Source organism: Mesoplodon bidens (assembly GCF_964165515.1).
Source record: "Mesoplodon bidens genome assembly, chromosome: 10".
Classification (NCBI taxonomy): domain Eukaryota; kingdom Metazoa; phylum Chordata; class Mammalia; order Artiodactyla; family Ziphiidae; genus Mesoplodon; species Mesoplodon bidens.
The window spans coordinates 81,310,205-81,323,675 of record NC_138172.1 but is presented as its reverse complement, the minus strand read 5'-3'; the positions used below and the strand labels follow the sequence as shown (position 1 = coordinate 81,323,675).

At 57.9% G+C, this 13,471-nt stretch overlaps 1 protein-coding gene across 6 annotated transcripts in view; it reads left to right on the top strand.

Moving 5' to 3' along the window:
- TRAM2 (translocation associated membrane protein 2) overlaps positions 1-11,770 on the top strand; it is an 83,642-nt gene extending 71,872 nt beyond the window's left edge. For 2 of the 6 annotated variants that reach the window (XM_081245479.1, XM_081245480.1), the window contains exons 6-12: positions 970-1,054; positions 1,610-1,680; positions 4,245-4,349; positions 4,545-4,688; positions 5,532-5,628; positions 6,062-6,156; positions 6,719-11,770. In XM_081245479.1, coding sequence (XP_081101605.1) covers positions 970-1,054; positions 1,610-1,680; positions 4,245-4,349; positions 4,545-4,688; positions 5,532-5,628; positions 6,062-6,156; positions 6,719-6,773 — 652 coding nt within the window. In that variant the 3' untranslated portion in view covers positions 6,774-11,770. Of the gene's footprint in view, positions 1-969; positions 1,055-1,609; positions 1,681-4,244; positions 4,350-4,544; positions 4,689-5,464; positions 5,629-6,061; positions 6,157-6,718 lie in introns of all 6 variants that reach the window. The other 4 variants (XM_081245475.1, XM_081245476.1, XM_081245478.1 and 1 more) reach the window with 4 other exon arrangements.
- Positions 11,771-13,471: the final 1,701 nt, after the last annotated feature.

The window sequence follows — 13,471 nt, the reverse complement described above, 5'->3', positions numbered from 1 at the left end:
AGACGTCTGGGAGCTGCTTCCTCCCCGTGTTCTCACAGGCAATTCCTGAAATGACACGTCACCTGCAGGAGCCCGGGCACAGGGTCCTGTCTCTGCCCAGGCTGCCATCACAGAGCACTGCAGGTGGTGGGGTTCCCAGGGGCTTATAAACAGCAGACATCCCTTCCTCACAGTTCTGGAGGCTGGCAGACCCCGTGTCTGGTGAGGCCGCTTCCTGCTTCATGGATGACGTCTTCTCTCTGTGTCCTCACGTGCGGAAGTGGAGAGGGGCCTCTTTCACAAGGGCACTAATCCCACTCTGGAGGGCTCCACCCCCATGACCTAATCACCTCCCAGAGGCCCCACGTCCCGGTACCATCACAGTAGGGGTTAGGATTTCAACGTGTGAATTTCGAGGGGGGTGCAAACATGGGGTCTGTAGCAGGTTCCTACAGCGCCTGGGAGGGACGGGGAAGCAGAGCCTCTCCACGGAGCTTTCTGGGCTGCGCCCTCCTGGCACCTGCACACGTTCGCACACGTCTCCCCTCGGGCCTCCACGGGAGGCAGCGGCCCTCCTGTCCTGTGCCGACAGGACACTGGGAGGGCAGAGCTGGGCCCGTGTCCCCCAGAGACCACGGCCCTTAGAACAGCAGCACCAGAGCTTAGCAGAGTTAGGTCCTCCCTCTGCTGCTGAGATCCCTCCATTCCTCAGCTCATTCCTGCCCCGACAGCGCTCTGGATTCAGCCCCCTCCTCCTCTGCTCTCTTTTCACCCTTCTTGTGTCTTTTCATGGACTTCCCGTGTCCCTCCACGTGCATAGTCCTGTCTGTGGAGCAGTGTCCTGGGCTTGGGGCCGTGGTGCTCCCCATCCCCCCACCTCCTCCCTCCATTCCTCCCTCCCGGCCCAGCTCCTCACACCGCCTGGCCCTTGGCGAGCACCTGCAGGGGCTTCTCTCCATCCCTCTGGGTGACCGGCCCCCTTGTCTCCAGCTTCCAGGTCAAGTTCTTCTACCTGTGCCAGCTGGCCTACTGGCTGCACGCACTTCCTGAGCTCTACTTCCAGAAGGTACGGAAGGTGAGTATTGGCGGCCCCTCTCTGACGCTGCTTGTCCCCACTGCCCTCCTGCTGTCCCTCCCTCTGGCCGCCCATGCGTGGGGGTGGAGACGGGGGTGTGTTGGCGGGTTGAGTGAGACACTGAGCCAGTGCCTGTTGGAATCTCCCTGATGACCTCCAGGAGGGGGGCCGCCTTGTCAGACTCCCGCCTCCCACGCGAGACGTGTGGCTTTGGGGGGCCTGACTCATCTTCGGGGGAGCGGATGGAGAGTTCTTTGCCTTTCCTACAGTCTTTTTTTTTTTTTTTTTTTTAAGCTTCTCTCTGGCTGATTTCCTAAAGCCCTGTTCCCCAGTCTCTGTCTCTTCTTTCCCAACCTAATTCCGCCCCCTGACCACTGAGTCGCCTTCAGACTTTGTGCAGCCAGGTGCGCGTGTCTCCGGTGGGACCTGGGGCTGTCTGGCAGCCCCGCTCCGCAGGCCTGCCATGTCCTTTTGCACTCCCCCTGTTCCTCTACCTCCCCCTGCATCTCCAGTTAGGGAACGAGCACGAGTACTGTTTGCCTCTCTTGTCTGCAGGAGGAGATTCCCCGGCAGCTCCAGTACATCTGCCTGTACCTGGTCCATATTGCGGGCGCATACCTCTTAAAGTGAGTGACACCCGGAGCGGGCCAGATCTCCCTGCCTTTTATGTCTGTGCCTCTCTCCACACAGTCATTTAATCAGGAGGCATTTCTTAGACACTTACTGTGTGCCAAGCACCATGCTAAGACCTGGGAATACACAGATGGATAATGGAGGGTTCCTTTATGTTTACTGGATTATTCTCCACTGAGTAGGAGAGACAGTTACAGACAAAGGTAAAGATGGTTAGTAGGATGAACACTGTGGTACCGTATGGACCACCTGCCGTGGGAACCCAGAGGAGTGACTACCTCAACCCGAGACAGGGCCAGGGAAGGATCCCAGGGACGCGGGCCGTGAACCAGGGCTTTGCAGGTTGAGGGCAGCCTGAGCGGGGCTCCTGCCCCATGCGTCCAGGCGGCGGCGCTCTCAGAGCTCGTGGCCCCGGACTCCCCTTCCCTTCGGTTTGTAATGAAGGGTAGAGTAGTCACTGCTTGGTTGTCCTCATGTCAGAAGAGTTGCTGTCGCCTTGAGTGTCTGTTGTGAAGAGAATCACTGCTGAGCAGGACCTGTCCTAGTTTGGAGTTTTCTTGGGCTTGGCTTTTGCAGTATAGGAGAGCACGCGCTGTATAACCTGCTCAGGTGCCCGAGGGTCGCGGGCCCGGAGTCTCCTGGGTCCGCATGGCAGGCATCCCGTGAGAATGACTGACCTGGGGGACCGGAGCCAGGTCTGCTCTGTGGTCTCTGGAGGCCGAGAGTGGCGTCCGTGCCTGGCTGGGCCTCTGAGGGGCAGAGGCCATGTGGGTCCAGCTCTGCTCTCGGGTCGCAAGCTCCTGTACGGGTGGGCGGGTGGGTGTGAGGAAGCAGTGCCGCGAGGATGGGGACGGGGAGGATCAGGGCAGGGTCTGACCCTGTTTGGGCCGAGTTCTTGTTCTGGAAAGAGGCTAGAACAGAAGGCGGAGCAGCCAGCCCTCTGCAATCATGCTGGCCCGGCCCCAGCGAGGCCGGCCCGGCTTAAGGTGCAGCCGCCTCTCTCCACTCCTTTTTTTTTTTTTTTTTTTTTGCTGTACGCGGGCCTCTCACTATTGTGGCCTCTCCCGTTGCGGAGCACAGGCTCCGGACACGCAGGCTCAGCGGCCATGGCTCACGGGCCTAGCCGTTCCGTGGCATGTGGGATCCTCCTAGACCAGGGCACGAACCCACGTCCCTTGCATCGGCAGGCGGACTCTCAACCACTGCGCCACCAGGGAAGCCCCTCTCCACTCCTTTTAATCTAGTTTTCAGAAGTGAGTGAGTGTGGGGAAAGGAGAGGCCCTCGGCTGCAGGATTTCCCAAGGAAGACAGACCTTTGAAGTGGCCAGCGATGTGGGGTCTTGTCTGGGGAGAGCTGGGCGCTGGGGGGCTTCACGCACCCATGGACCCAGCCCTGCTTCAGGAGGGGCAGTTCCATGTGGGTGAAGGCAGACAAGGCCCTGTTCTCCTGGGCCGTCTGTTCCAGTGGGGCCTGGGGGTGGACCATAAATAAGGAAATGAGAGAGTTTCCCCAGGTGGTTAAGTGTGAGGAGGAAAGTAAAGCAGGGTGATGGGACGGCTGACTCGTCCACTTGGCCCCCTGTGGTGAGAAGAGCTGAGGAGGGGACTCGTGTAGAGGCGCGAGTGACAGAGCCAGGCAGGTGGATACCTGGGCGGAGCTGTGCAGGAGAGGGGACCACAGGGTCAGGGCCCTGAGGGGGGAGCAGAGCTGGGCGGTAAGGCTTGAGATGGTCAAGGGCAGGATCCTGCTGGGCATCCTCGGCTGTGTGTAGACACTGGGTTTTCACATCATTCTCTTGACCGTTCTCAGGATCCAGTGACTTTCCTGAATGATTCCGCACTTCTTTGGTCCCCCTGGGTGGAATCACGGGGTCCCTCTGCAGCACGGCCCGCAGGTTTTCCACCCAGCCCCCCAGTATCTCCCTGACTTCCCAAGGCCCTGCCTGCTCAGCAGCACCCGTAACTTCACTGTGCAGCCTTCTTGCGTCTGTTTGAACCACAGCCGACCGTCGGCAGCAGACTGCCTGGGAAAGTCAGTAAGAGCATCGTGCCCGGAAGTGAGCAGGGGGCATGGGAATGGGGGCTCGTGTTTGAAGAGGTTCGTTCACTAGCACATATTTTGATATTGAGTTTTGCTTCTTCGTATACCTCTTAGCTGTGGGGACTTGGATGACAAAAAAAAAAAAAAAAAAAAATCAGACGGTAGGAATCCCCTCCCACCAATCCCTCCTATTTCTACATGCAAAGCTCAGCAACTTGTTCTGAGCACCTCTTCTGTGTGTGGTCCCGTGCCAGGTGATGAATACAGGTGACAGGTGCTGCGAAGGCAGCCAGGGCCACAGTGGGAGCAGGAGGGGCGCTGGGCCCAGATGGGACAGGTGACATACCGGGGGTCGGTATTAAGGAAAATTCTTGAAGGTGTGGCAGCAGAGCTGGATCCTGAAGGATGAGGCGGGGCTCACAGGGAGGGTGGGAGTGGAGAGAGGAGCCCAGGCCCCTTGCCCCCGGCTCTCGCGGTGCCTCGTGGGGACTGTGAGGCTTGTCTGTGTCTCCGCAGCCTGAGCCGCCTGGGCCTGGTCCTGCTCCTGCTGCAGTACTCGACCGAGTTCCTCTTCCACACAGCTCGGCTCTGCTACTTTGCAGACGAGAACAACGAGAAGCTGTGAGTCATGCGGACGGGCTGAGGCCCGGCGAAGGGGAGGGCCCCGCGCTGGCGGTAGGCAGGACCCTGGGGTTATTTTTTCCTGGAGCATCTTACTCTGGACACCTCATCCCTCAAGCACCCTCCTCGGCCACCCTTGGACCCTCTCCCCGCTTGTTGCCTGAAGGCTGACGTACCTCCCGCCTCCCCGGGCAGGTTTAACGCCTGGGCTGCTGCATTTGGAGTCACCCGCCTCTTCATCCTCACCCTCGCCGTGCTGGCCATTGGCTTTGGCCTCGCTCGCGTGGAAAACCAGGCCTTTGACCCCGAGAAAGGGAACTTCAACACGTTACTTTGCAGGTGAGTTGGGCAGGAGCCTCCTGAACTTGGCACAACTTCTGCCGAAGGTCAGGAGGCCGCAGACCACTGGGTCTCCCGCACCGTGATGTTTAGGGGGGGATCTCAGACATCTGGCTCGAGGGGAGAAGAGATGCCAGCCTCCTGCTTCCATCACAGTCGTCTTCCCTCCCTGGCCCCAGTCTGTCAGGCTGCAGGCCTGGTGCCGGTACTGCTGGGAGCTCCTCCCCTGGCCCGCGCCTCACTGGGGGTGCCGGGTTCACGTCCAGACTCTCAGTTGGCTCTTAGAACCACGCGTGGGCTCTTTACAGCGTGTTCTCAACAGTGTGGCCAGTGGCCTCGCACAGCGGCCAGGAGGGCAGCGAGGAGGCCAGCGAGGAGGCCACGGTCTCCATGACACCTGGGGCCCAGCGGGGGTCAGAGGTTTGTCCACGTTGCTCAGCTTCTACGTGGCTTGCCGGGTGAGAAGCCGCACTTCTAGAATTATTTCTGCTGCATCGTAGTTCAGTTCCCTTGAATCCTTCCGACGTACATGGGGCTTACGTGGGCCGCGCTCTGCGCTGTGGGTCCGGCAGGCACGGGGCGGTGTGACAGGAGCAGGACCCGCATCTGTCACCTCCTCCTGCTGGTCCCTCCACCCGCCCTGCGGCACCTGGAGCGGAGCCCGGCACGGGCCCCGCTCTTCCTGGAGGTGGTGGTGGGCCAGGCACCGCGGGGTCCTGGCCTGCCCCCTGCCCGGGGCGCGTGCAGCCGGAGCCCACCGAGCCCTCTGCCCACAGGCTGTGCGTGCTGCTCCTGGTGTGCGCCGCCCAGGCCTGGCTCATGTGGCGCTTCATCCACTCCCAGCTGCGGCACTGGCGCGAGCACTGGAGTGAGCAGAGCGCCAAGCGCAGAGTGCCCACCGCGCCCAGGCTGGCAGCCAGGCTCATCAAGAGGGAGTCGGGTGAGTGCCGGGTCCATGCGGGGCAGGTGGGGACCCCCCAGGGCCCCGGACCGGGCCTGCCCCTGCCCCATCCCACCTCCTCCCAGGCCCCGGGCTCCTCAGCTCCTGCTAGGGCCTGACTGGCACGTGGCTGGGCCCACACAGCTTGTGGGTGGGGCTGGCCGACGCGGCGGGGGCCCTCGCGGCCGCGGTGGGCAGGGCGGCGGCTGGGTGGGGAGCTCTGGCTGGAAGCATGTCCGCAGGGTGGCCTCGGGGACCCTATCGAGGGTGGCTGATGCTCTCTGGGTCCTCACCTGCCCCCCTGCTCCGCAGCTCGGCCTAGCCGTTTCCCAGGATACTGGCTCTGCCTCTCTCTTCAGGGGTGACCTGAGGGGACACAGTGCTCGGGGGGCAGCGTTTGGGAGACAGCCGCTTCTCCTCTGGCCCCCGCCAGGTCCTGGGGCGCTCGCTGCCAGCCCCGCGCTCTCTGTCCAGCCTGGGGGCCTGTCTGCACCAGGCTCTGTTTCCTGAGTCACCGGCCTCTCTCAGGTGTGGCCTGCTCGGCAAGGGCGCGTGCGCGGCTGCGTGTGACAAGAAGTCAGGCCTGGCTGGCGGTGGGGCGGGTACGGGGTGGGCTGCAGCCAGGTGTGCCTGACGTTGAGCGAGCAAACGGGGGTGTTTAGGGCAACAATGAAAAGCACGCTTTTTCTGTCAGAGGAGCGCCAGGCGAGGAGTAAGAGTAACCCTGCAGCCTGCCACCTGCCACCTCCTCCCGACCGCTCCGCTTCCTGGGACCTTTGCTGAAGGGGGCTGGTGCCCTGCAGGGGCCTGAGAGGAGCTGAGGACTAGGCTCTGGCCCCGCCTCAGGCCTGGGTGGGTGGGCAGGCCTCTGCCTGTTCCCTGGTGGCTGTGTGTCATCCAGCCCCTCCCGTGGAAGGACAGAGACCACCCACCTCAAGTGGGGGGGGGGCAGGAGCCCCTGGGAGCCGCCTGCTGGTGCCCTTCGCTGTGGGGGCTGCAGCCTGGGTCCCCTCGGCTCGTCCTGTGTGCAGCCTCCTGCCCCAGCCCCAGCCCCAGCCAAAACACCGCGATTGTCTCCCTTCATTCCCAGGTTACCACGAAAACGGAGTGGTGAAAGCAGAGAACGGAACCTCCACACGGACTAAGAAACTCAAGTCTCCTTAGGGCCGAAGTGCTGAGAACAGGAATCCTCTCGCGGGCCCAGGAGGGAGGCCCCCTCCTGCTCCGATGCCCCATCTCACACAGCAGAAACCTGTCTTCACACAGGGCCTTTTCCTCTTCCTTACGTCTTGGCTTTCTCCTCTTCTTTCTCTGTGAACCATTCTCAATAAAACCAAAAATCTTTCTCTTTCCCTCCCTCCAGCCACCTCACGTCCTCACCTCTGTCCTGTGTCGGGTTTTCTAGAAGCCCGGGCTCTCACGGTTACCTTCCTGCTGGCCTCCTCCTTCTCTTCCTTCACAGCTGTTTCCTTCTCTTTTTACTTGTTAATTTACCTTACTGTGCAATTTTTCTGTGTCTGATTTTTACAATGAGAGGAGGCGACGCCTGTAGTGCTGGCCACCCCCACCCAGTCCCCAGGACCCGTCCGGGCCGGCAGCCTCGTGCCGGGGAGCCTCCACCAGGGCCGGCGGCAGATCCCCGTGCAGATGGGCAGCAGAAGGGGAGACTGGCCCTCCTGGATCGTCGTCTCCGAGGTGCTGAGGAACTGACGAGCCTATGATTCCAGTCCTGCGTGCACCATCTTGAGGCCCCGTGGGGCCGCTGCTAGTTGGAAGTGCCAAGGCATTTGGCTTTGGGACATGATGACTCGGTCCAGAAGGATGGTGCTGTCTCGGGTCCCATGACTCGAGAGAGCTCACCAGCGGCCAGTCCTGGACACTAGCCCGCTCTGTCGGGGACGTGCTGAAGGAGGACGAGTCTTCCCACTCTGCAGCAACGGCAAAGCGACCAGAGCGGCGGGCTCTTCTGGAAAGGTAACGCGGCAGAAATGATGGAGGCGCCAACCTAGCCTTTCTTTGGCAGGTCCAGCTGCATTGCTCTTCCCACCGTTCACCAGCATCCAAAACCAAACCACGCAGCAGTTAACAAACCAGCCTGGCCGGGGACATGCTGGTTCTAAACCCCGGGCCCAGCAGCCCAGTTGGGCGCTGGCCTTGCACCTGACTTCATCTCTCTCGCTGCAGGAACACTAAGCCCCACGTGGCCCCTGGTGCCCCAGGGAGGGTCACCTGGGCCCCTTGCCCTCTGGCCTCACTTGCCGAGTGTCCTTTGGAATTGTCATCGTCGTTTGCTGAGCACACCCACAGCGTTTTAGATGGTTTGAAACCAGGCTGACTCAGAATCGCTCTGCTGGTTAGATGGGCAGACACGGCCGTGCTGATGTGCATCTTTTGGCCCCCTCTTCCTGCACATGTTCTCCCCCTCTTCCCAAAGACAAGGCATCCAGGCCCTCATGGTGCCTTGTGGGGACTCCAGCAAGGAGCTGGGCTCGCAGCAAGGACACCTGAATGCTGTGGGCACAAGGATGTTAGTGTCATTTGATGTGCTGGTCCTTCTCCTGACATCACAGTAGAAACCAAACTGGGTTATTACCCAGAAGGCGGGGAAGTGGGTCTTTTCATCAAGGCAGCTCCCTTCTCCAGATCACTTGCATCAGAGAGGTTTTAATCTACCAGTGCCTGGGGATTAAGCAAATCCCTGGCACCCTGGTAGACCCTCATCTCTCCATTCAGGATAAGGCTGGGGAGATGGGAAGAAATTCTCTTATTTTGATTACCCTTAGGAGAGGGACAGCGCTTTTGAAAATGCGAATTCCTCCCATCTTTCCTTCTCCTTCCCTGACACTTACCTGGGCTGCAAAGCAGAATGTTGGTGAAAGGGCGGCTTATACCAACCCCGCAGGCCCAGTCTGGAATCCCTCAGCCATTCAGTCAAATGGTCCTCCCTTCCTGCTCGTGGCTGTGGCTGACTGTGACTGAGCCAGTGTTCCTGCTTGGCCTAGGGATGCTGTGCAGCCCACGTCAGCCTGCAGCCTCCTAAGCCTGGCCCAGTCCTCTCCAGGCTGTGTCCCTGGCCTTGGCACTGCTCCTGCTGCGTGTGGGAGGCCGCCCCCGACCAGGGAGCCCTGCTGAGTCATGCCTTCAGCGGGTATCTGGCCTCCTTGCTGTGGACTTGGGAGCTGCAGCTGAGGCCCTGCCATCGGGCAGTGACTCTTCTTACATTCAGAGGTGATCACCGCCACAGCACACGTGCTTGGTGTGCCCTTGGTCTCCTGTAAGTTGGCCCCTCGTACCGTGTGCCTCTTCAAGGTAGTACCACCAGCCCAGGGCCGGGCCAACTCTCGCCGCGTCCTAAAGGACGGGGTTGGGTCCCTGATTGAGAGTTGGGAAAATCTTTCCTGCTGCGTGAACCCCCTGAGACCATGCATGAGGCTAGCATCCCACTGGCCGGTTTCAGGACTGGTTTGAGGGGAGGGGGAGAGGAAAACGGTAGGTGCTCTTGTCACCCTGGGTGTGCCTGGCATGTTTGCTTCAGAGCAGAGCCAAGCCATGGCAGGCGGGCTTGAAGCATGTTGCCAGGGGCCGAAAGAACTCACTTCCAGTTCGTCCTGCCAGCCTGTTGGGTTGGCTTGTCCTGATTTGGCCGTTCTGGCTATGTTCTTCAGTCTTAAACACTCTCTGTGAAGGCCCGGCCAGACACCCCCAAGTATGAGAGGCCGCTTAGCGCCATCCGCCAGGAGGAGAGCAGATGCTAACCTACCTCAGCAGCCCCTGCCCTCCCAACATCCCTGGCTGGCACGCGTGCAGGGGTGCCGGGCGGGGTGGTGTGGGAGAGGAGGCTGGGGGATGGACGGGTGATGTCGGCTGCCAGTGCCCCTCCTTGGAGGCTCCGTGATGGGAAGTTGTTTTTACTCTCCAGGCTCTGATAGCTACACTATAGTAAATTACAGATGTCCCTTCTGAAGGCAGGGCAGGTTCTGGGGGAAGGAGAAGCAGGCCGAGCCAGACCTGCATCGTTGCCGAGAACCTTTTCCCTTCCTGTCCCAAGGTGGAGCTACCAACGTTTCAGAAACCAGACTAGACACCTGTGCTCTGGCCACCTCTGCAGATGCTCCTCTTGACTTGAAACCCTTGGAGCCGGGCTGGCTGTTCTGGGATGCATGCAGCTGGGTTTGCTTTGGGGACCTTCTTTCTCCATACCTTTGACTTTCTCCTAAGTGCTGAATAAGAGGTAGGGGCGGAGAGTGTGCCCCCTCCGGATTCCACACAGAGAATCCTAGTCCCTGGGAGCCTTTTTAAATTCAAAGTGGCACGATGCCCCCCCCACCGCTTTGGGTTTCCTTCCGGGCTTCAGCCTCCCTGGTGGCCTGTCCTAGGCCTGGGGGCCAAGAAGGCAGGGAGGTCTGCACGGGACTCACTCCCTTGCTGGGGCGTCAGCGTCCCAGTGAACAGAGCCCGTTCCTGATGGCTGGGGCCTCTGGTGTGGAGAGTGGCCTTTCTCCCCCTCCCCGCTGCCATCCTAGCTCCCAGCCCTGCTCCTCAGGAGGGACTGGGCGGGACTGGAGAGCTGGGTCTTGACAGATCACTGGGGACTTAGGTCGAGCCTCCGGCCCGTGAGGAGCCTTCACCAGCTCCTCACTGGATCCTAGTTCTCGCGTGAACAGTGACTCAAAAGGCTGAGGATGACTGCCAGCCCCCCGCCCCCTCCCCCCAACGGCTCACTCTCTTTACGGAGGGCCCCGAAAAGCACAGGGATTTTGGCTCTGCGCGGCCCCCTTTTGCCCCGAGCTGATCCTGTATCTTTTGTGTCAGAAGTGCCTTATGTGCCATGGTCTCCTGGCCTCCACTTGCACTGTGTGGCCAGCGCCCCGGGCCCCGGCACAGTTACGTGTTAAAGGGACATGGATTGTGACAGTTTCACCTCATTCGTCTTAGCCTCACCGCCACTGTCCAGGTCTGGTGGTGTCCGGTTTCTCCCTTGTGTCTGGTGGCTGTGAGGGCCCCTGCCTGTCAGGGAAGCTCGGGGCTCCCAGGGGCACCAGACCTCCGCGCCTCGGCCCACGTGGTGAGCTTTGCTCATCCAGCTCCCCTCGCGTGTGAAAGAGGAGGCGCCCCGGCTCTAGCCTCTTTTCCTCCATACTGCTTCCCGTTCGACCCCGCGTTTCTGCGGTAAGGTGTTTACTCTCACTTCCCGGTCACAAGCGGCGCTCACAGGTGCCCGTCTGACGTGGGTCCGGGGGGGGCTGTTGCAGGGCACCCTTCCCCCACACACGGTGTGCCCGCCCCTCGCCTGCCTCGTCCTCGCTCTTCCGGGTTGTGCAATACCTCTCCTGGCCAGTGGTCTTTCCCACAGGCCGTCTGTCCCTTCCAGTGCCTGGCCACTGGGGTGGACAGGACCCACGGGAGGGTGGTCGTCATCCCCACAGAAGAAACAGTAGCCACGCTCCCTCTGTTGCTGTCATTCTGGTGACCCTGGTGGCACTCTAAGTGGAACACTGTAGCATCATCTTTGAAGTCCATATAGTTTTAAAACTGTTGAAAAGGAAAAACACCATCCTCACGATGGGGCATTAATAAGTCAGCATCTGGGAATAAGATCTGTGTGACACCTGAGGCATCACCATCAGTTCGCTGTAAGGGTTCTAGAGTTTCTTGTTCGTGTGGAGAGGAAGGAGGTTTTCCTGGGAATCGGCCATGCATGGACAGCCCTGGTCATCTGATCAGATCTGACTGGTTGTAAGTACCACCATTTCCTTGGGTACAGATTCAAGTGTTTATGTAATGAGACTACACACCTCATTTTTTCAGTTCCTCTTGTTTAATAAACATCTGAAGGATGAGCTGAGGCTGCCGGTGCCCTGAGCAACTCATAATGCAAATGTGGACAAAGCGTTTTTTTGTTTTTCTACTTTAGCCTGTTCATGTTATGGACCAAATTTCAACAAGGAACTCAAGGAAAATTTGTACCTGCCATATTTATGCTTTCATGTAAAAGGGGTTTTTTTTGGGGGGGGGGGCTCTTTTTACTTTCAGTGAACTTTTTTCCAAATCCTTTTTTTTTCCTGTCCGGTTTTAAAACAAATTACGGTTTTGTATGGATTTTTTTAATGTACATTTTGAAACAAATGATCAACAAATATTTTTGAAATAACTGAATAAAAGGCATTGAATTATTCGCCTACTTGTCTCAGGTATAATTCCTTCTATTCCTTTTTATCTGGATGCTCACATTTGCTTTTTTTTTTTTTTTTAAGTAAGTTGCAATCATTATTTTATTCCACCTCTTAGATGGCCATCTGGGAACTGATTAGGGTGTTGCTTCAATGCATCATAGAGTATGTTTTTCCCCTGAAGACTGAAAAGGATGAGTGCTTTAAAATAATGATATTGCTGGCAACGTTATTCTTTGCAAGACTTTGCATCAACTAGTCTTAAGTTTGTATTGCTCACATTTGCTTTTATATGAAGAACGAGTTTGCATCAATTTCAGCCTCATTTCTAACATTTTTCACTCTGTCATTTCTTGCATATCTTTTGAGATATATATTTGGTCGTTGTGGTCATGTGAGTTAGTTAGGGAATTGGAATTAAGGACGGAGAAGGAGTCAGTTATATTGAGTGGTGTGTAGTAATTAGCCTCGTGTTTATTGGTGTCTGTAACAGGGAAGTGTGAACGTGGAAAGGAGTGTGATGACACGGGGGGGTGGGTGGGGGGGTGGGCAGGAAGCGCCACAAGGAGGCGCACTGTGCCTGCTGTACGGCTGCCCCATCACCCATGGGAATATGTTCTGAGACCCACTCCCCCAGTGGATGCCTGAAACCCCAGAGAGTTCCGGGCCCTAAATGTGCTATGTTTTTTCCTATACATACCTACCCATGATGAAGTCTATAAATTAGGCACAGTAAGAGATTAACAATGATAATAAAATAGAACAATTATAATCATATACCATAATGAAAGTTATGTGAATGTGGTCTCTAAAAATACCTTACTGAGCTGCACTCACCCTTCTTCTTACGATGTGAGGTGACTGAATGCCCGAGTGATGAGGTGACGTGAGCTGGATGATGCAGACGCTGTGGTGGAGCGCTGGGCTACTACTGGCCTTCTGACGACACGTCAGGAGAGGATCACTTGCTTCAGGTGATCGTGGATCACTGAGCCATGACAATGTCAACGGCTGGGGATCCCGGGTGGGACCAAGTGGGAGGCTGCAAGATCGCATCACGCTACTCAGAATGGCGCACAGTTTAAAACTTATGAATTATTTCTGGAGCTTTCCATTTAATATTTCCAGACCATGGTTGACCATGTTTAACTAAAACTGTGGAAAGTGAAAGTGTGGATAAGGGGGACGACTGTGTTATGGCGTCACTTGGCTAGGAGAGGGTGGGGCTAAGTCTGTGTATAAAAGCCACCAGATGTCAGTATAGGTGCTGAATAGGTGCTGTCCGAGCGTTGGTACCAGCAGTGGGCACAGGACACTGCTGGCATCAGATGGCCTGTTGCCCATGGCTATCTGCTGTTTTTCCAGAACCATCTCCAGAGAGAGCTCAGGAGATGAGTGCAGTTAGTTGAGGACAGGCATGGGCTATGAGGACCAAACAGGAACCATGTACCCTGGCAAAGGCACGGTGCCAACGGAGAGCAAGCGGCTCAGCCGGAGAAGCTGGTGACCTTGGGCAGTCAGCCTTTGCTGCTCATCTGGGCTCAGCATTTTGCGGGGGGTGTCGGCTGGCTGGTTTGCTTGTTTTTGCAGGGAATGGTGGTGGTAAGATTTAGTGATGGTGAATGCTAAGTTCATGGTTCAAATAAAGCACTCAATAATTAATTTCTTACAGG